Raw genomic sequence first — 26,488 nt, forward strand, 5'->3', positions numbered from 1 at the left:
CACCACATTTAAGGTTGTGTTTCACTGCAGAATATCAGCTCTCAATTGCCCTATTTCTGAGGGGTCCGCTCTGATGAAGTTGGTAGGTTTCCTGTTACTTCTGAGGATGGAGCAGTAAAATGAAGGCAGGAAGCTGAAAGGCTGAGTACCTGGGGAAGAATCGTGGGAGTGAGGTGGAAGGTGGACATGAACGCTACTTCTGGCACAGGTCTAGAGATACTTTGAGTTTCCTAAAGCTCACCTCAATTTCACTCAGGAAATAACTGGTTTTTTTCAGGGAGGTGGAATGGGAGATATTAGAGGGGCACTTGTAGCCCCTCAAATGCATTCATAGCCCATGCTGATACACTTATTAAAAGGGGATGGAAATGGGAGTGTGTTTTGGGGCTGGGAGTTACTCTTCTGTGAGTGGAAAGTAGCAATTTTGATCAAATTTTTATCTGAGCTGGATAAGTGTGCGAGGGCTTCAAACACTCACCTTTGAGGCTACAAAGTTCATTTCCAAGCTGGGATTGGATGAAGGTCAATGGGATCTCTACATGGAAATAACCCCCTGAGTTCACCCCTAATTGCCTGCCTGTCTGCCAAGTTTTGTAACTGCAAGTGCTCAAGAGCCTTACCCTGGCACTGGGTAAGAAATATTTGCCTTAGTGGCCACAGAACAGAACAGAACAGAACAATTAAAAGCCAGCTGTTGCTGTTGCAATTTCTAGCTTGCTGCTCTGAGTGTCCTGGCTTGTATCCAAATCTTACCCTCTGTGGCGGAGCTTCATGCTCCGACACCAGGGTGTGTGTGTGTGGAGAGAAGGTGGGGATGGGGCTTGAGTGCATCCCAGGGGCGTGGCATGCCACCTGTGGGGGTTGGGCACCCAGTGCAGGCAGGGGGGCAGCCGCGATGGCACCCCACCAGGATCGCACTGCTGGGGGCAATACGCTCCCCCTGCACTCCTCTTCTTCCACCAGTGCTTACCCCTTCCTTGACTTTCATATGTGTCATCTAACTACACAGAGAGGTAATCATTTGTTGACTACAACCACACAATGAGTTGAAAAGGGATATGGAGAAAATGCGTATGAAACAATCTCCCTGATTCTCTTTGTATCAGGTTTTTGTTTGTTTGTTTGTTTTTTGCCTTTAAAGAGCATTTTGCACCATGTCCAAAGCTTGCAAAGTGCTTCAGGTGTGACCTGTCCTTTCATAAGCCCATATCACATCCAAAGTAGCTAGCATCCATATTTGTGAAAGAAACTTTTGAATAAAGAGATTTTCCTGAGTTGGAGGATATCAATCATTTGTTGTGAGTCAACCCTGAGTATAAGAAAAATATTCCTGTTTGTCTAAAGGAAAAAAGAAGCATTGTACCTCTCTCACCCCAAAATGTGCATGACTCACTTGAGAGCGCTAGATTTCCTACTGATATTGACCTTGAAATGCATCAACTCTCATTTCACCATGCTCTAGCCATTTCAGCTCTCAAATAAAAGACATCTTAGTATTAAAGGCCTCAAGAAACAAAATGTATTAACTAGATCACTTTAATGCTGCCTTAGTAAAGTTGTAACCTCTGTGATCCCCATTATAGAAGAGAATGTATTCTACTTGCTCTTGAATGTACATGGTCAAAACACTTATATCCCAACTATTTCTATGCTATTGAATTGCTACATTACTTGCTGTGTGTTAGGAAAACAGCTTACTTTGTTGAGTCTGACATGCTTTGAGTATGAATGCAAACATTCTACAGGGCAATACTCTTTACGTCATTCTTGCATAAGGCAGTGCATCTTGTGCTTTCTTAGACTAAGCAAAGAAAAATTGTATCAGGAAAGTTGTCCCCCAAGAAGGGCTTTCATTTCATATCTGCTATCAAATGTGTTTACAATGTTACAACAATTCACTGTCTCGGTATTATTCTTCCTTTTAAATCAAGGCTGGGAGACCTGTAGACCTCCAGATGTTGCAGTCCTCCACAACTTCAACCAGCATGGCAAATGGCTAGGGATATTGGGAGTTGTAGACCAACAATATGTGGAGAAGTGCAGGTTTCTCATTCCTATTCTGGTAGTTCCAAATTACTAAGGCTACAATCCTGTGCCCATATAACTGGGAGTAACCCCAACCAAACTCAATGGGACTTACCTCTGAGCAGAAATGTATGGGATAGTGCTTTATAAAGGTAAAGGGACCCCTGACCATTAGGTCCAGTCACAGACTCTGGGGTTGTGGCGCTCATCTCGCTTTATTGGCCGAGGAAGCTGGCATACAGCTTCCGGGTCATGTGGCCAGCATGACTAAGCCGCTTCTGGAGAACCAGAGCAGCACACGGAAACGCCGTTTACCTTCCCGCCACAGCTGTACCTATTTATCTATTTGCACTTTGAGGTGCTTTTGAACTGCTAGGTTGGCAGGAGCTGGGACCGAGCAAGGGGAGTTCACCCTGTTGCAGAGATTCAAACCGCCGACCTTCTGATCAGCAAGCCCTAGGCTCTGTGGTTTAACCCACAGCGCCACCCGTGCTTTATAGTAGTTCTAAATTACTCCGTTCCTTGTTTTTGATCAACACTTAACTTCCCTTCCTGTGAAGTTAACCCATGAATCCAGACTATAGAGTCTGTAGTATTCTTTCAATAGTTATATAAGCAAGACAGGACTATCTCATGCAAAAGTTATGGTGAATTTGTTATTGTATCTCACATCTGTATAAATGTATTTATTTATTACATTTATATTCCCTCTTTCTTCCAAAGAGCTTAGGGTGGCTTCTTCCCCTCTTTATTTTCTCCTCACAACAACCCTGTGAGGCAGTGTAGGCTGACAGATACTTATTGGCCCAAGGTTCAGCACTCCAACCATTTCAACACACTGGCTCCTTAATTAAATTGCCCACTTGCATAACAAATGGCACAAGAAGGATTTAGATAAGTACATAATTTAAAGTTAGGAAACTGACCTGTGCAAAAAACAGCTTAAATTCTGAGTTTCTAAAATAATTTGATGTAATCCAGCCAGATGATAAATATTTCTGAGTCCCGTTAATTTCAGTTAGAGTCTCCTGTTAAAATATATCAAAGTTCTAAGTCCTTAATTATAACAGGGTTGAATTTTACACCAGAACTCTGGAACACTAGAATTCACGGATATACGATGAAGCTGATTGATGGAAGATTCAGACAGACAAAATAAAGTTATTCTTTGCATAGCGTATAGTTAAACTATAGATTCTGCTCCCGCAAGAGGTACCCCGCAACTTGGATTGCATATCAGCTTTTTGCGCAGATAGTGGGTAATAGGTTGCTAAAATATCTGTGGGATAAAACTTATATTTTAGAATATTCTTTTGGGTCTCATATGTCAACTTTCCCTGCCTCCATAGACCAACATGTTTAAAAAAAGCCTTAATATTTTCATTGGATCCTATGCTCCAGTGAAGATGACAGACTTTGTGGGAGGAAAATCTTAACGCTTTAAGAAAGCAGACTGAATTCTGCAGAGAGATGAATTCTACATCACTCCAATTTGGTCCATAAGCAGTTCCCCTGTTTATTTTTTGTAAATGGCATTTGAAAAAAAGTTTGTGGTGACATAGTTGTTAAATAAACGCATGCTTCTCTCCTCCAATAGGAATTGGTTGTGTTACCATTTAAAATCCAATGCACAGAACCTTTAATCCTTCATGTATCACTTTGTGTAAGAATCTGCATGTCAACAAGATTTATCTCTTAATACACACTTAGACAATAGGTGTTCTTTTGATTAATCTTGTGGCTAATTGTGTACTGAATGTACAGCTGCAAATTCCATCCAATTATTTTCTCAAGGATAATGACTAAATATACAGTACTTACAGATAACTGCAACTTTTAAATAATGCCTCAGCTTAAGCTCATAAATAATAGTTTACTCTGGTAATGGCACTGAAATCTATGGTGCTGATCCTCTTAGTCAACAGAGAATTCTGTGCCGGCTGCTACACACAGTGTTCTCTTCCACTGAAGACACAATTGCTTCATTGATTGACAGTACTTGTCATCTGTTGGGACACAGGGAGTGGAATGCTTAGCTTTCATCCATTTAAACAGGTGATGAACAAAGCTACAACATCAGTCATCTGCTTGGGCAGTGTACACATGATGCAAGAGTACAACATGTGCAGAAATGTGACCCATCGTAACTTACTGTTTAGAAATTACCAAAGATCTGAGGTAAGAAGCTAGCCTTTAAAACCTCATATGAAGGATAAGAACTTAAGAAGAGTTCAAATGGTACATGGGATGAAGCATCCTACTTCCCACCATCAAAGCCAACAAGCGGGACAGGAAGGCAATAGCTGTTTCCTGATTATATACTCTCCAGCAATGGGTACTTTTACCCATTTTACATCTGATGAAATTGTTTTGTAGTATTTAGAATTTGTGTGGATGATTTTATCATTTTAGAGTTTGTTAAATTGGTTTTAATCAACCTTAGAGCTTGCTCTTCTATGTTTTATTTTGTTTAATATGTAAATCACTTCAATGGCTTTATGTTAGGAAGAGGTTTAAACATTTGTTTATTATTCTTATGATTATCCTGATATCCTACCCCCGATAACAAAGAAAGAAATATCCTACCCCCGGTAACAAAAATAAATTTTTGAGAAATCTTATCAAATTCTTTTTTTGGCATCAGGAGATACAATTTCAGCTGCATCCATTCTTTGAATCCAAGGGTGATTTGGATTTTTCTTTGAAAGAAAACCACAGATACAAATAAAAGGAAAAACTTTGGGCTCGTGTGCATATCTAGCATTTACTATAATATGAAAGAGCAAAAGAAATAATCAAGAGTTCTTATTTGCTTCCCCATCAGTTTTATACCACTAATTTTACCATTTCTTAATTCTTCTCTTTCCCTACTATTGGTCATATTATTGCCTTTCTTCAAACATATATACCAACAAGAAATCATTTTGTGTATTTATGAATAACTGCCTGCAAGAAAATGTCTTTGTATATATTCTGCTATATTCCTGAGCTGCCTTGTGGGACATCTTTGGGAGAAGAAAAGGTTAAGGAGTAAACCCTACACAAATCCAGAGTAGAATCCACAGTGGATGGTCCCTTGCACCTCCTTCTGGCAACTCCTGCAGCCAACATGGTGCCAAATGTATTGCTCTGCTTTCCTTTGGATCACATCAGTGAGGCCGAGAGGGGGTTCTTGCCATCTGGGCAGCCCAGGACCTCCATATACATTGCCCACACTTGCGCCCCAGAGAGGACTCTACACGGCTTGACTTCATCCCCAGAGATGCACTTCATTTTCTCTTGAGACAGATGGATGCCAACAGCAGCAATCTGAGCTCAAGTTATAACCTTAAGCAAAGCAATGAGAAACTCTTGAGAGGAAAGAATGAAGAACCCAGTGGATTATGTACCTATCAGACCTTTGTTACAAATATACATTCCCAGGAAATGAGTTCGCCATACAGCAGCATTCAAGCTATCAAAACATCAACAGAAGAGAGAGTGAATGAAATATTCAATGGCTTTCCTCAATAAGAAAGGTAATAAAGAAAGCTATTGCTGGCAGCCACCCATTTGAAAAGGTAATATGGCTGTTTGCAAGCTGAGCAGTGCTTTTTTCTCCCTTCATTGAGCAAAGTTCCCTGCCGTTGAGTAACTGAACTTAATTTCTCAACGTCAACATCTCTGCTAATCCCACACCCGCTTTCAAAGCCAGCTCTGTTTAGCTTTACGTGGAACGAGCTGAATGCTTTACTTTCAAAGCGACAGGTGAAACAGGAAGATTTCTCTCATGCTTCTCTACCTCAAAAGGGAAAATTACAAAATGACTATTCTGCTACTTATTTAAGTGGGAAATTGGCCTTTTATGTTCATCAATCCAACTTGCATACATAAAGCAGGAGTAAATGATATGTTTTCAAACTGCTTTACTTTTACCTTTGCTCTATACACAAGTTCCAAGACTTTTTTAAAAATACACTCACTGATCCCCTTGACTCCTGCAATCTTCTTTTTTATCTCTGCCTACTAGTAATTTTGCCTCAGCAAAGCTGTTCAACTTGGTCATTTTAAGTGATCCTCAATGAGACACTGACTATTCCCCCCATTTATTTTATTTATGTCCTTATTACGGTTGTATCCAGTGCTGGCTTTGCCTTTTCAGAAATTGCTTTCACTCATAAAACTTTGGCCTCAAATTGTTGCTGCCATACTTCCTCACTTAAACCCTTTGTCTTCTCAGCCATTCCTGAGAATCACTGGCTAAAATGTGGTGCCCCAATTTATGCTAACAGAAGCCTCTTGCATGAAGCAAATTCACCACTAGAAATACCAGCATCTCCATGACAAGGCACCCTTAACAAACAACAGTTCCTAGAATTATTTTGGAGAAGCCATGACTGTTTCAAGTGGTATAGTGCTTTAAATGTATGGTGTGAATATGGCCTTAGAGAGTTCATGAGAGAGGCAATATATGAACCAGGAACTTCCTGATTCATAGCTCTGTTCTATGATACACCATCTCATAACAACAATGCACCAATTTAGGCAAAACTATGTAGTGCAATGGTCTCTAGACACAAAGATTATTCTTCAAACATCTTTATCCATCACAGAGTAGGCAGTCAATATACCCCAAGAACCATCTCTCCCCACATAAACTAAGCCCATTCATCACCTCAGGCCCTTCTCTGCAAGCCCCCATGGAAGGAGTGATGACATTGAGGCCTTTTCAATGGTGGCTCCCCACTTATGGAATTATCTCCTCAAGGAGGCACATCTGGAATCATCACTATCTTCGTTTAGGTGTCAGGCAAAAACATTTCTTTCTACTGAGGCTTTCGTCATTTAATTTGGAGAGCTTTAGGTATTTGTGGTCTCTTTTCAGTGGGTGGACTGTGTTAGATGTAATTTTTTTTTTCATTTTGTTTTGGTTTTATACTGGTTTTAATCTTTGCAGTATTTTGTAAGTTGCTTTGGGTTACGTTTTGTTAGAAAAAAGACTAATAACTGCAATAAACGATCATAGTCAAGGTTGGGGATGATCTATAAAAAGGTTCACTTGGGCTCCAGACCTTGTCAGCTTGGAGCTGTTCAAGGTCCCACGCTGTTGCTCTGGTCCAACACTACCTGCTCTTCTGATTGAGTGGTTGATTTAGAACTGCTGCTATCTTGCACCTCTCTCCCATATTGGAAGGTCCAACTCATGATCCACTTAGAAGAGATGGATTAGATTAGGAATGAGGAACCTGTGGGCCTGCAGATGTTCTTGGACTTCAGTTCCCATCATCCCTGCTCAACTGGCCATGCCAGTTGGAGTTGATGGGCATCTCAGACAACATCGGGAGGGTCTCAGATTCTATATCTCTGGATTAGTTGATCCAGAATATGTAATATGATGATGCATCAAGATCCCACCATGAACATGGTAACAATATGAAAGGCACATTACAAAACCTCTAACTATAGCGCTAGCAGAACCATAAGTTTAGGGTTAGTGGAATGTTCAGTGTAAAATGTTCATCTTAAGGAAATGGATTCTAAATCCAAATTAATTTTAGTTTATCGTAACAAATTCTTTCCAGCTTCACACCTGAAGCAGATGGAAGGCGACTGCATCAGTAAATCAGTCCCTTCAAATTACTGTGGTTTATGAAGCTCATCTGCATTTTAATCAGACATAAAGGGTTTATTCTTGGAAAACCTCAAGAATGCCAGTTTTTGCCACCTGGAAATACATGGGAGAATTCATAGTAAATCAAATAAAATATGTTGCACATTTTAATTTTGCAAATATTTCTCTCTTGAGACTACAGTGTTACATAGTTACAGGTATCAATATTTTTTACTAGCAATGATATATTAGAACTCAGATAAGAAGCTGATTTTCTGTCATAAGCCCATTTAATTGGAGATTTAGGAGTTTTTCAACAGTGTTACAAAAGTGCAATAATTTTAAAAATCCAAATGTAGTTGTGACACCTTCAAACAACTTCTATAATCTGAGTGTGGGTCAACCAGTTCCCATTTAGAGAGAGAACTGATGTATTCCAATTAGGATTCCCTTTATTATTATGTTATGATTTATTATTATTGGGTCATAAATGCAGCAAATAAATGCAAGAAAGTTGCATTTATAATAGTTTGGTTTCAATCAGCTCAGTCAAATTAAATGAGTGAATTCATGGGTATCCATTATGTGCTATGAAAATCCCCTTGTAAGTGCACAGAATTCCTTGTGCTCTTGGAGGGAAGAAGAATTTCGTCAATCAACCAATTTAAACTCAGAAAAGAAAATAGTAGGAGTAGCTAACATGAAATGCCATACTGTGGTTCCCATTAGCTCCAGTCAGCATGATGATGGGAGTCAGCAAGGGATGATGAGAGTTTTCCACCAACACCTGAAGGACAGCACATTGACTAGCTTGCATTACAGACTCTGATCCAGATGCTCAAGTGCCCAGTTCCCAAAACTAACTATTCCATGTATCCCTTTCTTCAGTTTTATTTGTTGCTTCAAACAGTTCCTTACAACCATTAGGCATTATACACTCTTTACAACCATATTTCAGATCTCTTTCCATCATATGACTGCATCATCATCAACTTTTCCACTTTGCTGCTCAGGTCACAAGGAATCAGTTGGATAACTTCATTATCTTTCCACCCATCTGACAAATAATTTCCCAAAGATGAAAAAATATGTGTACTTTCCTATAATATTTTTTTCAAAGCTACCATACTCCTTGACCACATGCATTTAGTTTTCAGAATATGTCACTTTTTTAATACTTTAGTTTACTGTTATTTCATTTAATTATCATAACATACCCTAATTGTTCGTGTTGGCTGGTGTTTATTTAATATCTTACTTTTTTGCTCTTGCTGTTTTCAACCATGGTGGTAGAGCTGAAACTCCATACCAGTATTGCATTTAGGATTGCAAGCCTCCACAGTTTTCTTGAAGTCTGGAGAGAAAGAAAAAAACATAATATATACCTCTTCAACTTATCACCACTAGTACTATTTCATTTATTATGAGTTGGAACCAACACTGCCCTTCTACGATCAATATGAGTTCACTGCAGACTTTCATGAATGAAAGTAGGGTGGGGACCATTTTTAGCCAAGCAAACTCCCACGTTGTTTCACAACATCCTCCAACCCTCTAGAGCAGCTGGGGCAGCCCTATCATTAAGCAGAGATGGATGCAGCAAAGTGATGAAAGGCACCAGCTTAGGAACCCCCAAGGGAACCCCCAGGGGAAGAAGGCTCAGAGCCGGTGGATTGGTTGTGGGACTACAATGAGTGGTCAGAGGCAGAAGATTGGGAGGAGGATGTGTCAGAAGCTGAAGAGGCAACAGGGTTTAGGGAGCAGGAAGAGACTGTGGAGGAGCACAGTTCTCAGTCAGAGGCAGAATAGGGGGATCAAGGGGCTGAGTAGAAGAAGGCTGTTGAAGACACCAAGGAATCCCCCTCTCCTGCTGTGACCAGCTCCCATCCCCCCTGGTCTCCCAGAACACAGAGACAAATAAAAAGGACAGAACAAAGAGAGACAAGACAAAGGAGCCTTAGGCTGCTGGTGAATAATAATAATAATAAACATAATAAATAAACCTTTATTGTCACTACACCACCTGTGTGCAGTGAAATTAAACGACCCCCCCCCCACATACACTCAGTCTTCTTCACACTCTGTGTGCTTGTCAGAAGTCAATTACACCACTATTTTTTTCCATTCAGCAGCCCAATAGCCCACGGATAAAAACGGTTCTTTATCCTGTTGGTGTAGCTGACTATACTTCTGTATCTCCTGCCCAAAGGTAGGAGATTAAAGAAGTGCTGGCCAGGGTGTGAGTCGTCCCTAAGAATTTTCCTCGCTCTCCTGAGGCAGCGGTCTCCTACAATGTCATCTAGCGAACTCTGAGGACAGCCCATGATGTCATGTGCTGTATTTGCCACCCTCTGTAGGGACTTCCTGTCCATGGCTGTCAAACCAGCATACCACACTGTTATACAGTGCGAAAGGACACTTTCTATTGTGGCCCTGTAGAAGGAGATCATCAATTTTTGTTTGACATTATTCTTTCGCAAGGCCTTGAGGAAATGGAGTCTCTGTTGTGCCTTCCTAACCACCTGGGTTGTATTGATTTTCCAAGTGAGGTCTTCACTAAGGTAAACTCCCAGAAATTTAAAGGAAGAAACCCTCTCCACACACACTCCTGATATACAACGGGGCTAGTTCCTCTCTCTACCTCCGAAAGTCCAACACCATCTCCTTTGTCTTGCTGATGTTTAGGTTCAAGTTGTTCTCTAGGCGCCATGTGGAGACTTTTTGAACCTCCTCCCTATACGCTGATTCATCTCCACCTATAATTAGAACGATTATGGTGATATCATCTGCAAATGTAATAACTGTGGTGGATGGATCAGATGAAATGCAGTCATATGTATACAATGAGTACAGGTAGGGACTCAGCACACATCCCTGAAGGAACTGGGGGAGGAGCCTTAGAAAGCAGTAGGAAGAGGGGAGGGAACTTCAGTCCTTGCAACTGAACTGCTTCATTGGGGCAAGACCTACTGGGAAGAGTTGCTGTGATCACTAGGCCTGCACTGTTTGGGTTTCTTTGAATAAAGAGTTAACTTCACTGACACTGAGTGTTTTATTGATGACTTACTCCTGACTCCAGCTCCTGATACTCCTGCGTTGTCAATCCGGCACTTTCTTGAAATATTCAGTAACATCACTATGAATTTTAGTGAAGGAAGTGAAATTGGCTAATAGAATAAAGTTAGCACTGACAGTGTGACACAACTCACAACGGGCATCTTGTCCATCAGTATAGGAAAATGACCACACCTCCAGTTATGTTAAAGCGTGGGGAACTAGGCAGCATTGAGCAGCAAAATGGCTTGACTCAATAATTGTTGTTTGCCCTCCTGCTTCATTATGGAACCTTTTATAGCTGCTTAATTCAGGTACTTAGTTGTGAATGCTGCTAATCGAAGTAATCATGAAAATTAAAGCTTTTTCACAAGGCAAGAACAACGTCTGCATTCATAGTCACATAAAATAGCAATAATTTCATTATGTGCTTTGTCACTTTCGCCCTCATACAGTTCTTTCTACCCTTCTATATGCTGTATGCATAGGGGTGGGGGAGAGACTTTGTGGATGCCATAAGCATTTGCTGAAGGTTTGCTTGACACACAATCCAACCATCTGCCATGCTGCAAGTGTTGACATGTCCCCAGCTGTCACTGGAAACCTGACTCCAATCTTGAGGATTGTTAAAGCATGTGAAGAAGAAAAGCATTCTTATTGCTTGACAGTGACCTCTTGGTATGAAACTCAGTGAAGTTCAAGCCTAGCTAGATAGACAGACAGATGGATATTATGGCCATTAGATGATTGCAAGGATGATTGCAAGGGCAACTAGCGGAGGCTGCTGAGCAGAAATGACTCACCACACCACTTTATCATAGAAGATTCCATAAACCAAAATAAACTACACTTTTCTCCACAATCAGGGAGATTGCTTGGTGTGGTGAGATGTTTGCATGCAGTAGCTTGCAACTTGTTGTTTAGTCATTTAGTCGTGTCCGACTCTTCGTGACCCCATGGACCAGAGCACGCCAGGCATTTCTGTCTTCCACTGCCTCCCGCAGTTTGGTCAAACTCATGCTGGTAGCTTCGAGAATACTATCCAACCGTCTCGTCCTCTGTCGTCCGCTTCTTCTTGTACCCTCAATCTTTCCCAACATCAGGGTCTTTTCCAAGGAGTCTTCTCTTCTCATGAGGTGGCCAAAGTATTGGAGCTTCAGCTTCACGATCTGTCCTTCCAGTGAGCACTCAGGGCTGATTTCCTTCAGAATGGATAGGTTTGATCTTCTTGCAGTCCATGGGACTCTGGCTTGGGCAAATATGGCAATTTTGGTTTCTTGGTTTCTCTTCCCGCCCCCCACCTCCACATTTCCACTTCAGTCTGCACAAATAGTATATAATGCAACTGTTAATGAAATCAGTGACCATTTGGAGGCCGATTGCCAACCACCTGTTTTAAAAATGTATGGACATATTGACTAATTATTAACATTGCCCAGTCAACATTTCCTCAACTTAGAAAACAAAAACCACTGAATAAATATTCATGTCATCAATGTAAAAGAGAGAGAAAAAGTCACTAATTATGCATATGCATCTGTGCTGAAGAAATACTCAACACTGCCAAGAGACTTCAAATTGTGGATACGTTTGGGATCTGAATAGCCTTGCATTGCAAATAATAATTTCAGAGAGAGCTGTAGTTCTTTCATTGCTTTTAATATCATGTATGTTCAGGAAAACAAACGTTACACTTTTATTTTTAAGCAAACAGAAATGCATCATGAGGAAAAACAAATTATATTTGTGCCAGATATTTAGATTCCTTCCTTCTGGCATAAATGGTTCAAATTGTACATTTTCTTAATGTTCATGATACAATTTCCCAGGAATGTGAAAGATTCCTTGGTAATCAGTTACTGTTCTTTCTGTCCTTTCACAAGATAGGTAGTAGCAAAGACATTTGGTAGTTTGGGATGTAAATACAAGGATGGACAAAGCAGGAAAGTATTGCTGGGTTAGAAGCACCCTGAGGAGCAGTAAGAAACTACTCTTTTGCTTTTGGGATTTTGAGGCAAGATCAGTCCTTTGCTGCATATTAATAACAAGAATTAAGAATTAAGAATAATGCCAGCAGCCACCACCTCTAACTCCTGTTTAGGCTCTCTACACATGATCGGGAACACTGCTTTTTATTAGTGAAGCAACCCAAACTTGTAACTGTTCAGTCTCAAGAACGAATCTGATGTCCAGATGAATACAAAGCTTTGGTGTCTCTCTAGTGAACTGAAATATTCTTGTAATTCTAACCAAGTTTGATTATGAGTTAATTCATTGTTTGTACACATGAATGTTGAGCATGCATCTTTGTTCATATTCAGATATTGATTGCTGCCGACTCTTGACTGAGGTATTAATTGGCATGATTTCTTCACCACAAGATGCCAGGGAGGATTACAACAACATAATACACAGTTATAAAAACCGATAAAACCATTACAATTATGAAACAAGAAAATTCATTTCACTTGGAGCAGGACAGTATTCAGCAAAAAAGGTGAGTCTCACAAAACAAAATACAGTAGCTGTCAAAGGTCAATGTAAAGACGTGTGCCTTCATAATATGGTGAAAGGTGAACAATAAAGCACATAGGAAAAGCTAGACACATCTATGTGGGGAGGGTGCTCCACAATTTAGGGGGTGCCACAGATAAAACTCTCTCCTGGGCTGCCATGTTACACACGTCTGAGGGTCATGGCACTATCAAGAGAGCCCCCTCAGTAGATCATAACATCTGAGAAGGTTAGTAGGAATGAAAGCAGTCTTACAAACATTTTGGACGTAAGTCATTCAGGCCTTCAAAATACTAAACCAGACCCTCCAGGTGTCCCTATTTTCCAGGGACATCCCTGATTTAGAGAAGCTGTCCCAGTTTCTGATTTAATCCCAGAATGCCCTGCTTTTCCTTAGGAAAATGGGGAAAAAATTAAGGATGACATGTTTTTGGATAATATGTTTTGTTTAAATCTTCAATAAAAATTATACAAAAAAGAAAAAGGTAGCCCCACACAGAGCACATTGCAGTAGTCCAATAAGAAACTCATCACAGCATGGAGTACAGTGGCCAAGTCATCACTGTCCAGGGACCACAGCTGGTGACCCAGCCATAGCTGGGAATGGCCACTCGGCCTCTGAGACTACATGAGCCTCCAAAGACCATGCTTGATTCAGGAACACCTCTGAGCTACAAATCTGTTTCTTCCAGAACAGTGTCAAGCTAAATACCATTCCTGTTCTCAAAAGCTGCTCCAACTGTTTTTACAAGCCTCCTCACAACTTGCACAAGTGGAAGAATAAAATAAACAAACTGGTGGTGTAATGAATTTTGGCAGGGAGAAATCTCTCTGGTTTACTGTGAAATCCTCACCTGTGTACCTGCACTATACCCTAATACTATAAACTGAAAATGTATCCGACAGGGGAAGATTCAGCTGGTAAGTTTATAGATATATTGGAAAGAGCAGGTAGGAGGTGCTTTGTCTAAAAGGAAATATGTTTTCACTCATTCCTCTTGCAAAAAAATCAATGCAGCTCACCCCTGACATTTCCTACTCTTCTATTCAGGCACAAGTAACTCTGAGCCCATATTTATTTATTCAAGTGTTAGAATGCTTTTGCACTTATTGTTGGCATCCATCTGTCTCAAGAGACAATGGAGTGTGCCTCGTGGGGTGAAGTCAAACTGCTGGAAACTCAGAGCACTTGCTGTAGCTGCAGAGACTGGTAACTTGTAACTGCTGGCTCCCACATTCTTTTTACTGCATTAGCTGCACCAAAGTGACCTTTCCAGGGTACAAGCCTGGTACAGTGGTAGCTCGGGTTACAGACGCTTCAGGTTACAAATTCCGCTAACCCAGAAATAGTACCTCGGGTTAAGAACTTTGCTTCAGGATGAGAACAGAAATTGCGTGGTGGCAGCGCGGTGGCAGCGGGAGGCCCCATTAGCTTAGGGACTTTATTCCAGATTTGTGTAGTATTTACTCCTTAGTCAGGGAGAGAAAGTGAGACTCCATTCTGGGCTTCTTGCATTTCAGCTGCAACCAGCAAAGCAGTTGTCCATGATTACCAGATAGGGAACGAACTCTAGTATCTACCTGCAGCAAACAGATGTTTTGTGTGTGTTTATGAAACCCAGCAGGCCAGGATTTACTAGATGTGCACATTGGCCCAAATTACAAAGTGAATAGGGTGATTCAGGTGAGGTTTTCACAAGTCAAAGTCAGATTGCATTGTTATCAAGGTTTATCAAGTTATTTCATGGAATCCTTAAAGTCCTGAGGACCTCTGTAAACTTGGGTATCCACACAAAATGTGTTGGCATTTAAAATAAAGCAACCACTCCATTGTTGCTGCTGCTGTTGCTTTATTGCTATTGTGTTTGTGGTTGTTGTTGAAGTAAAACCAAGCTAACTAGGGAAGTTACCCTGAACTCAAGAGGAGTGGAGAGAACCTTGATTTCATGACTAATAGGTCTAGGTTTAATCACATTGAATTATTTTCCTAGGCCACAATTAAAGTGATTTATAATAACTAGTAGTCTTTTGTTTTCAAATGGTTGTGTTTTTCTGCAAGTTCTGTCTAGGAATGCAAGGTGTTCCAAAGAGCAGTGGACTACTGACATTCATCCCGACTGCTTTCTGATTCTTAACAAATAAAATCAATACTACAGTCAATTTGTCTTCATTCTACTGGCTCTCCCCACCCTTTCCTTAGCCTTCCGCAGTTTGCATTTGTTTGGTTACTAGTTTGGCTACCAGTTTGCAAACTTTTAAGAGAGCTCAGTTCAAAGCAGCAACAACAAGATTTTCCTTGTATATGTATTTGCAACATTTGGAAGTAGCTTGGTCTGTTTAGGATCTACTCTGTATGATTCCAGTTCTGTCCATCCTACGCATTTCCAGTTTTCAAACTGATGGTTGTAGGCTGGAAGCATAGGAGAGGAAACATGATTTCCTTTTTTTATATTAAATCCTGTGCATGCAGGAGAACCACAGCTCCTCTCATTTTGAGGTTGCATCTCCCCAGAAGGGGCAACTATGTCTGTAAATTTCATCCAGTTATAGCCAAAAATCAAAAAGTCAGAGAAAGTTTCTCTTGATTTTTTTAAAAATCATCTTTAAGGGTGCCCCATACAAAAACTTCTGGATTGATCTGCTTACAACTCATCATGCTGAATCCATTTAGCAGATGTGATTCACACCTCAATGACAAACTGAATCTGAAAGACACAGGGTGGGTCCAAATTAGATTGAGTTCGTACTATAAGAAGTTGAAATGTTTGGGTCCAGACTTTTTATTATTATGCATTCTCTGCTAGGCTTATCTGTCAGACTGGTACATCTCATTCTCTGGTCAAAGTGTCCCATTCATGAGCCTGGTGCTGATCCTTTCAAAGCAGATATGTTATGTTATCCCAGACAGCCATCTTCTTTTTTTCATTCAAGCGACCGAAGAGTTAAACTTATACATCTTGAGTGTGCACTTAATTATATGTCATTTTACTTTCCACATGAAGCCTACTTCCTTGAAGTTCGAAAACAACTTAGTCCAATTAAAAGGTATAATTTCACTAGCTCTTTCCTTGCATTCTGTGGAACCAACATGACTACAAAGACTGTGACCTAAATTTATCCTGCAGCAATATGTAAATTTTATAATTCATATGGATGAGCTTGGGGGAAATAAAGCCAACATTAATAACTTGAGAGGGAGTCACACAGATGGGCCCATGGATGTGTTTATGCTTTGAATATGTGATTTCCACTTTGGACTGTTTCTGTCTTTCGTTGTCTCCAGCTGGGTTAGCCACAACACTTTAAAAAAGAATACACACATATGGATTGAGTTCTCTCCCCTTCCCTCCCTGCTCTCTCACACTTGCTCACCTCAAAAAGCACATCCCATGAAATTATAATCTGAGCCATCCTCAGCTAAATCAATCTTCAAAAACATCTGATATGACACAAACCTCACCAAAGTAAGCAGATGCAACTGTTTACCAATTAGCATTAGGACTGACTCTGTCTTTATTTTTAGGAAAGAAAGAAAAAGGTTATCTACTGGGCAAGTCACTTGAGATTTTGAACAAATGAAGGAAAATATTCTGATGCACTGTAGTAAGAGTGATGCTTTAATAAGATCTACAAGCAGAAAACAAATTCCTGCTTTGTATGTTGCCATGCTTTCTTAGTATTAATGTCCTGGGGAGTAATGCAGCACTGTAAATATTATACATAAGCGTGATGTATCATTTATTTATTTATGCACAGCACTGTAAATTTCATTCATTTCTTAGTTCAGATGGCCATTAAACTATCGCAATAGCCATATTTTTAAGCAAATGTTGTTGTGTCTGTTGCTTATAGCTCTGCTCTGTGTGTGTTGTGTGACGTTTTCCTCCAATGTTATTTAAAACATTACTGCTTTTTTACTCATTGGGCACCCATGGGATTCCTCCTCAAGATTAGACCCCAAGGGAAGCTCTTCTGAGGAAAGTGAAATGTCTCTACCCTTTTCTTCTTGCATCCACATTCCCAGGTCCAACATTGCCTGGGCCAACAAGACTAGTACAGTCAAACTGAAAAGCTGCCGATAAAGGTAGATAAAAACAAATGAATGCACATTCATTTTTGTAAAGAAGCTGGTAAAATGCGGTCTTGACTATGCTACCACTCAGTGGATTTGTAACTGGCTGACTGACCGAACCCAAAGGGTGCTCATCAATGGTTCCTCTTCATCCTGGAGAAGAGTGACTAGTGGGGTGCCACAGGGTTCTGTCTTGGGCCCGGTCTTATTCAACATCTTTATCAACGACTTGGATGATGGACTCAAGGGCATCCTGATCAAATTTGCAGATGACACCAAACTGGGAGGGGTGGCTAACACCCCAGAGGACAGGAACACACTTCAAAACGACCTTGACAGATTAGAGAACTGGGCCAAAACAAACAAGATGAATTTTAACAGGGAGAAATGTAAAGTATTGCACTTGGGCAAAAAAAATGAGAGGCACAAATACAAGATGGGTGACACCTGGCTTGAGAGCACTACATGTGAAAAGGATCTAGGAGTCTTGGTTGACCACAAACTTGACATGAGCCAACAGTGTGACGCGGCAGCTAAAAAAGCCAATGCAATTCTGGGCTGCATCAATAGGAGTATAGCATCTAGATCAAGGGAAGTAATAGTGCCACTGTATTCTGCTCTGGTCAGACCTCACCTGGAGTACTGTGTCCAGTTCTGGGCACCACAGTTCAAGAAGGACATTGACAAACTGGAACGTGTCCAGAGGAGGGCAACCAAAATGGTCAAAGGCCTGGAAACGATGCCTTATGAGGAACGGCTAAGGGAGCTGGGCATGTTTAGCCTGGAGAAGAGGAGGTTAAGGGGTGATATGATAGCCATGTTCAAATATATAAAAGGATGTCACATAGAGGAGGGAGAAAGGTTGTTTTCTGCTGCTCCAGAGAAGCGGACACGGAGCAATGGATACAAACTACAAGAAAGAAGATTCCACCTAAACATTAGGAAGAACTTCCTGACAGTAAGAGCTGTTCGACAGTGGAATTTGCTGCCAAGGAGTGTGGTGGAGTCTCCTTCTTTGGAGGTCTTTAAGCAGAGGCTTGACAACCATATGTCAGGAGTGCTCTGATGGTGTTTCCTGCTTGGCAGGGGGTTGGACTCGATGGCCCTTGTGGTCTCTTCCAACTCTATGATTCTATGATTCTATGATTCTATGACATGGGAGAAGAGCTGTGTTAGTCTATTGCAGACAAAAGCAAATGGTCTTAAAGGACTCTGTGGGTACTCTCTCTCTCTCTCTCTCTCTCTCTCTCTCTCTCTTACACACACACACACACACACACACACACACACACACAAACGCCAATTTATTAGAATCACTATGACTTCCACCCTCTGCATTGTTTCCGGGGGGTAAGCTCGATTGAACTTGTTTCTGGTTGCATGGATTCAACTTGTAAAACATATTGAGCGTTTACAAAAGATCATGAGCCACGCAAAATACAATATTGCCAAAAAAAGGTACCGTTTAAACTGCAAGCGATCTTGTAAAAACATTGTGGCAATTTAAACTGCTAGCATGAAGTACTAGCCCCATCAAGGAAAAGAGAAGTATCAAGCTTCTGTTTGATTGTTTCCCCAATCTCTGATTTACTCTGTATCAACAAACTTGAGAGCCTTATTATCACTTCATTCACTTGACAGAACAAGGAGGATCATGCTAATACTCCAGCTCTGGGTGAGCTACACTCCCCAGTGTTTTCTGCTCATTACATCAACGTATTTGATTAATAATATTAGTCCCTGCCATTTGTTTCTCTCATTTTAGCTCAGGCTGTAGGGAAGTCCCCAAAAGACCTAATTTCCAGAAAAGTTCAAATGCCAGCAAAAACTTCAGATTTTAATGATACTTAGAGAAAAGACATTGATTTAATACCACTGTACTTTCTAGTGTGCACAAGGGAGCTCTCAGAAGTCTTTCATGTGGAGTGCTACTGTGCTTCCAGAGGATTTAGAGATAGTATTAAGTCCTCTGAGGTTTGTGCGATGAGTGACTTCTCTTTACTATTCATTAACATACTCTAAAAGACAAGCCCTCTCATTCTAGGGGTTCTGCACTTAGTCAAAAATAAAGGGGACAAGAAAAAGAAGACAGATCGAAGGCAAGGATTCTTGTCATTGTTGTGGACGGGTGGTGAGACATTTGGAGACATGTGGCAGTTTCAATACGTATTCAGTGCACAACTGTGTCTCTTGAATTGCAATCTGTTGGTTGCTCTCCAATAACTTTTCACCACTTTGTGCAGGATATTTGGGGTGGGGAAGAAACAGCATAGGGCTGTAGGACTGTGTTAGGGTATCTGATTTGCATGCAGAGGGTCCCAGGTACAATCCCCAGAGTCTCCAGGGTAGAGTTGGAAATGTCTTCTTCCTGAAACCTAAGAGAGCTGCAGCCAGTCAGTGAACATAGGACTAAGCAAGATGGAGCAAAAGGTTTGACTTAGAATCAAACAATTGGACAGTTGAAAGGGACCCCAGGATCTTCTAGTCAAGGCCTTTGCAATGGAGGAATCACAGCTAAAGAATCCCAGATGGAAGACCATCCAACCTCTGTTTAAAAATCTCCAGTGAAGGAGGTGGTATCAGGCAACTTCATAAACTCCTTTGTAATATATGTGCCTACCCTCTTCTCTTCTTCCTCTTCCACCATTATAATTACTTCACTCATATACCTGTGCGTTTCCAAGCACAATTTAAACTGTTGGTGTTGACTTTTAAAGCTCTAAATGGCCTTGGCCCAGTATACCTGAAGGAACATCTCCACCTCCGTCGTTCTGCCTGGACACTGAGGTCCAGCTCCGAGGGCCTTCTGGCAGTTCCCTCACTGTGAGATGTGAGGTTACAGGGAACCAGGCAGAGGGCCTTCTCAGTGGTGGTGCCTGCCCTGTGGAACACCCTACCATCAGATGTCAAGGAAATAAACAACTATCTGACCTTTAGAAGACATCTGAAGGCAGCCCTGTTTAGGGAAGTTTTTCATGTCTGATGTTTTATTCTGTTTTTAATCTGTTGGGAAACCCAGCCAGATGGGTGGGGTATAAATAATATGTTGTTGTTGTTGTTGTGATTTGAGGACCCGATCCCCGCTTGGTGGAATAAAGACACGTGGACACAGTGTATAAGGTTAATGGGCAAGAAAAGGCCACAACTTTATTGATTACAGCATGTGAGAAGGTATTGGCTTAGGCATTGGACCACGGAAGAGAGGGGTGAGTCTGAAGAGGGGTTAACCACCAGTCGGGGGAGCCTGTTGATGCTAATACAACTATAAGCTCTCCCCTGATGTCACCGAGGGTCGTGCCATGGCCACACAGGCATCGGACAGGATCCACGACCGCCGGATTCCTTTAACGGAATACCCAAAATTGAAGGGGTAGGCGATGGCTGCACCTTTCCCTTCCACACACCAACAACACATTCCGTGAGCGCAAAAGGGCAGAATGGCTGGTGTGGCTGTATTTGAGCAGCAAACCACACCCCCACCAAGCCAGGGGCCGTGCTCAACCGGGGGCGTGGCACGCCAGCCATGTGAGTGGGGCAGGGGGCAGAACGCCCCCTGCATGATGCGGGAATCGTCTCCCGCTCACAACACCTCCCCTCCAGAAGGAGGAGAGGCCTTGTTGTTGTCGTTGTTGTATTACTGAAGTAGGCCACCATTTCTCAGGAACTCAAAAATGTAGAATTCATTGCAACTGATATATTAAAGCAATAAATGCACATACATATACATATGAGAGAGAGAGAGAGAGAGAGAGAAATAGAGCAAGCGAACACTATTGAGTCTTGAGGGCCAGGAGGAACAAATAAGCTTTCAACAAATGTCAAAAGCACATCACCAACTTGTGCTCAACTTATTTCAGAAGAGGGACGATTCTGTAAGGTGGGTGCCACAACAGAGAGTGCTCTCACCCTAATTAATACAAGATAAGGACATAGGAAGTAATCTAGGTGCGGGGGGGAGGGGCAGGAAGTTCCAACCCAGTGAAAGGAATCAGTGTATCTCATTAAAGGCATCCAGGGGGAAATGATTCTGTCAGGATGCCCAGACAAGGACTGATGGGCCAGAGAACCCCAAAATGGTGGTTTGAGGGTGGCAGTCACCCTAGTTTGATGTATGTCATGGGAAAATCCATACCCTTGGTTAACCCTGCCTAATAATCAGCCAGCAAATGGGTTGGTTGATTCAGGATACACACCCAATACATGTGCCAAAACCTGCTAACATCTGTAATCAATAAAGTTGTGGCTTGTTTAAATCCCAAGCAGCTGTGCTGTATTTGTGACAACCTTGCCCTGCCTTGGCTCCACCACCGCGCTTGGAAACACAATGATTCGAGGCACTTTGAAGGCACATGGACAGATTAGCATTTATATTATAATAACTATGCAAGAGCGAAGGGATGCTGAATTAAACAAGGCTTCACTAATTAATTTTGGGGAGAATACTTTAGATTTTAAAGGTCCTAATGAGCTTCTTAAATCAAGCACTTTAATTATACAGGTTAATTAATATTGCTCCAGTGCTCTAAAAATACAGAGCACTTCATAAGGTCTACAAAACCATCCTAATCAGTCACAGAAAAACATTTGATTCTGGGACACAGAGCAAAAAGATATTGTTGTTGACATTTTAGGATCCCTTTATCTCGTTCTGCTACTTATTTGTACTAGCTGAGCATAATTGATACAGGCCCACAAAATGAGGCCATCTCTGAGGAATATTACAAGAGTGCCAGCTGCCCTGTAACTTTGAGAAAAGCACCTTTTGCACATGCACCTGTCAAATAACTTGCCTTGTGCAACCCGCACACCATGTTTGAGAAGTACAGTAAGGAATACAGATAAGACTGGCATCGTCATTATTATTATTCACATGAATTAGAACAGAACGCAGAGAGAAGTTTGTTCATGACCTGTTTTACAAGAATGTGAAGCTTGCAAGGAAAGCAGGCAGCATCTAGTCAAAGCAAAGCCATGTTCACACTATACATTCAAAACATTAAGATACCATTTTAAACAGTCATGGCTTCCCCCAAATAATCCTGGGGACAGTACTTCATTAAGAGTGCTGAGAGTTTTTAATAGACCCCAATTCCCCTCACAGAGCTACGATGGTCAGAGGATGAATGGATTATTAAACCACTCGGAAATTGTAATTCTGGGAGGGGAACATGAGCCATACACTTTTCAGCTTTTAAGTGGAAGTAACCAGAAAGTACTTCAGTGCCAGGATAATAGTACTTCACTACCATCAGATAAATTTCCACAGATTTTAAGCACTTCCCAAGGAAGAGAGCAAAATGGGTGCTGCTGATAGATAGTTAATTGAGTTAAGAAGGGTGCACCTCTCGGCCTGTTTACCTCACAAAAGAAAAGACTGGCTACTCCTTTAGTACATTAGGAAATATGAACATTAGGAATCTATTGCCATGCACTGCAGCCTCCACAATCCCTCTCTACCCCCCTCCCAGAATCCAGCCATTTTAAAAGCGGGGGTGTTCATTTAATTCTAAAAGTTCAGAATCCAACAACCTTTTAGGTTATTGGGGTCTGCCCTCCCAGAAAATACGAAGACTTTTCCTGTAATTTCAACAAACATGAACCGGATTCCTGTTTCACGGAGGATACCAGTTTTTTTTAAAAAAAATTAAAATGCAGTACTCCCAGTAAAAACAGCTGTCATTATTGAGCTGTGACAGAAAACAAGATGGCAGCTACTGCTGTACACTAAAATCCCTAATGGGTGCACCATTCTTCCTAAGCCCCAGGCTGTCAAGTCTATTCACATCAAAGGCTCTTTCAAAAAGTTTTTTCACCAGGATAACAATAAATAACCTTGATGACTTATAGAACTGAGTTTACAGAGCTTTTTGTTCTGTTCTGTTTTCCACATATATCTTTTCAAATATAAATAAACCAAAGCAAAAATCTGCACACATTTTTAATTCATTGAAAGAAAATGAGTTGGCTTACTGGAATCTATAACCAGTCGTAATGAAAGAATGAGAAACAATAGGTCTATAGAAGCAAAAGGGGAAGACACTAGGAGGGAATCAATCAAAAGCAGGCCTCCTTGGAATAGCAGTAATGCTTCAAGGACACAAATGGCGCACTGGAAAATGCTTCTACTTATATCAACTCCCTGAACAGTAACAGCAACACAATAAATATTTCATATACCAAAAGACATTATCCTCAACGAATAAACTAAGGTTAAGTTTCTTCATCCTGTTCCGTAAGGCGAAACGGTTCTCTGAGGACAATAAATTCAACTCTAACACTGAATCAACAACCACCGCAATGTTCTCCCTACCAAACAGGATCTTGTTATTATGATCTCAGAATTCTAAAGCACAAAAAAAAAAAAATCAAATGCCCATCTGCAAGAATGCAAGGTCATCTGCCCATTATGAATCTGTGTGTTCCGGGTTCTGAATTCCCATGAAGCAGAAACAACATGCAGAACCAATCAAGAAGAGAGAAAGAGTGCAGAACAACTAATGTATGTACCAATTAACAGCAGAGAGATTACTCTGTCTAAGAATGGGCATACCAACCAGAGTTGGTAGTGATGCAACACGAGTCACTTCAGCCTCTAAAAACTAATATGGATTTAGGAGTGCAACCCAATTATTGGACCCAAGATTGGACCCAGACAAGAGACCCACCCACTCATAGGGTCTCTTGCCTGGTCAGAATTCAGTCTCCATTATTAGGTTTCATCAAGCCCATTTCTGCTTTGAGGGACTGGTTCAGGGCATGCAATGCTGACTCAGATGTTACAGAGAAACACAGCCAAGTATCACCCACTTATTGGTGATGCTTCACTCCAAATCTCCTAAATCACATCTCCCAGCAACTGCAGACAGATGCTAAATAGTGTTGAGGAAAATATAGTGACTGCCAGGTAGCCAAGGCGCAATTACTCAATGCTATTCTCTGGAACAATCCCTGCATGCAAGAATCAAGCCACTGAATACAGTGTCATCAACCCTCGAAGCAAGGAAATCATACATGAGAATACTGTGGTCAGTGGTATTAAAAGCTGCTGAGAGAGCCAACAGGATTAAGAGGGTTGCACTGCCCCTGGCTCTCTTCCAGAGAAGATCATTCATCAGGGCATCCAAGGTCTATTCTTTCCCCAGACCATACTTGTATGTACAAATAATTCCTGAAGCGCAAATCAAATTCTAGAAGCCTTTGGTTGAGGGTGGCAGATAGGCTAAGCTAGACTCAAGGCTCTTGTGATTAAAATTACGCAGGACACAGATGTTGTTTTTTGCCACTATTGGATAAGAGGTTTGGCTGAAGTGTCTACAAAGGATGTATTATGAAGTCCAAATGTCCTTGGAGAGAAAGTTTATCAACTACCATTCTGGCCACTTTCAGAATAAAGGCCAATCCCCAGAAGTAATATTGTGTTCTGAGCCTCACTTATCCACAACTGGCTGTTCTAAATGATGCCCCAAGTCCCAGCTTCTCCATTTGATGAAGTAAAGGCTAGCCTTTAGTACTAGGTTTCTACTGGATTAGAAAGATATTTTGCATTGGATTAGTCACTCCATCGATGCCATTGTATTCCACAAAGGAAAGTTTAATGATTTCACGCTCTTGTGTTCTAAGCATTGAGCCACTGGATTTCTGCCAAACAAATGTTAAGACTGTGCTGTGTAATAATTATTTTTAATCTAAGCTTTAGTTTGTGCAGCTGTCATTAATCAGCACCGTCTTCTTGCCTATTTGCTTTGGCATTTGAGGCCCAGTAACCATATTCGTTTAACTAGCTTAAATGCTGCACAAACCCTAGGGTGTATTGTTTATCTGTTAACTGTGCTCAATATAGATTTAAGTTTTGAGCTTCAAAGAAATGACATGCATTTTCTCCATAAAAAAAAACTTATTCCATGCTTTTGGTACCCGCCTGCCATTTCCATTGTGATTAGAATGAAAAAGCTCAGAGAAAAGGTTGGTCTTTCAAAGCTCCGTCTGGGTATACATAAGGGACTTGTCAAGAAAGCAAGCTCATTATTCCATCCAAAAATGAACATAACCAGTTTAGAGTGAAACTGAGAAAAGGCAATTCGACTAACACGCTAATCAATAAAAAGCACTAGTTTCACAACATCAGATTTTAATTTGCTTCCAACAAACAAACACTAGCAAAATATTCCAAATCTTGTTTTGCTTTAAAAAAAGGAAGAAAGAAAAGCCTTTGTAACTCATCTATTTAAGACTGAGCTGTATATCCATAACAAGAGCTTCTAGACATATCGATTGCCATCTGAGAAGAGAAAAATTAAAACTAAAGTTACTCAGACATAGGGCAATTTACTGGTCAAGTATGGCAGTGAATGTGACAAATATATTTCTCCATAAGGAGGGGGGTTGTCAAAACTGCAGTGTTCAGTTAGTTACAATATGTTTTTAAAATCCTATTTATGCCTTTACTCCTAAAATGCAAGAAAGACAATTAGACTGACCTTTGTGAAAGCAGAGAAAGAACTATTGGGTCTTCATGTGACATAAGTGTAAGACTTTTGCTTTGATCCGTAAACACATTCCAAAAACACAGCTCTGCACATGCCATCAAAGTCACACATCGAGTGTGCTGAGCAGCACAGAGCTGCTTTAAAACCACTGAAAATATGCATGTAGGTTTGTAGCAATGGACATAGCCCATGCTATATTGCTGAACTATACACTATCCAAGCATAAATATATTCACTTAAAAGGTTTGTTGGAAAAAGAAGGTATTCAATATATGCTGAAAATATAATATCATGCCCATCTGATATGGGAGTTCCAAGAGATAGGTGCTACCAAACTAAAGACCCAGTTCTGATCAAAAAAGTACCTTGCCGAGAGAATACAGTGGCACCTTGGGTTAAGTACTTAATTCGTTCCAGAGGTCCGTTCTTAATCTGAAACTGTTCTTAACCTGAAGCACCACTTTAGCCAATGGGGCCTCCCGCTGCTGCCGCCGCACCGCTGGAGCATGATTTCTGTAATCATCTTGAAGCAAAGTTCTTAACCCGAGGTACTATTTCTGGGTTAGCGGAGTCTGTAACCTGAAGCGCCTGTAACCTGAAGCGTATGTAACCCAAGGTACCACTGTACAATAAAATTCCTACATAAAAAAGACCCTAAAGACCCAACTATGACATTATGTGGAACAGACTTCCTGGTCAGACTGTATCTTCAGTAGGCTTTGTCATGCAGAAGTCAGTTGGGTCAAT

The 26,488-nt window shown here is 41.0% G+C and overlaps 1 protein-coding gene and 1 long non-coding RNA gene across 2 annotated transcripts in view; one reads left to right on the forward strand and one right to left on the reverse strand.

Moving 5' to 3' along the window:
• MGAT4C (MGAT4 family member C) overlaps window positions 1-26,488 on the reverse strand; it is a 309,759-nt gene that overhangs the window by 227,364 nt on the left and 55,907 nt on the right. Inside the window, exon 2 of the mRNA XM_053406767.1 lies at window positions 8,874-8,969. Within this exon, the coding sequence (XP_053262742.1) occupies window positions 8,874-8,900 (27 nt within the window). The 5' untranslated portion in view covers window positions 8,901-8,969. The remainder of the gene's footprint in view (window positions 1-8,873; window positions 8,970-26,488) is intronic.
• Window positions 4,145-13,161, forward strand: LOC128422597 (uncharacterized). Its single transcript, XR_008332531.1, has 3 exons — window positions 4,145-4,203; window positions 5,314-5,543; window positions 12,991-13,161. It is a non-coding gene; the product is annotated as an uncharacterized LOC128422597 (long non-coding RNA).

Source organism: Podarcis raffonei, chromosome 10, assembly GCF_027172205.1.
Source record: "Podarcis raffonei isolate rPodRaf1 chromosome 10, rPodRaf1.pri, whole genome shotgun sequence".
Lineage (NCBI taxonomy): Eukaryota > Metazoa > Chordata > Lepidosauria > Squamata > Lacertidae > Podarcis > Podarcis raffonei.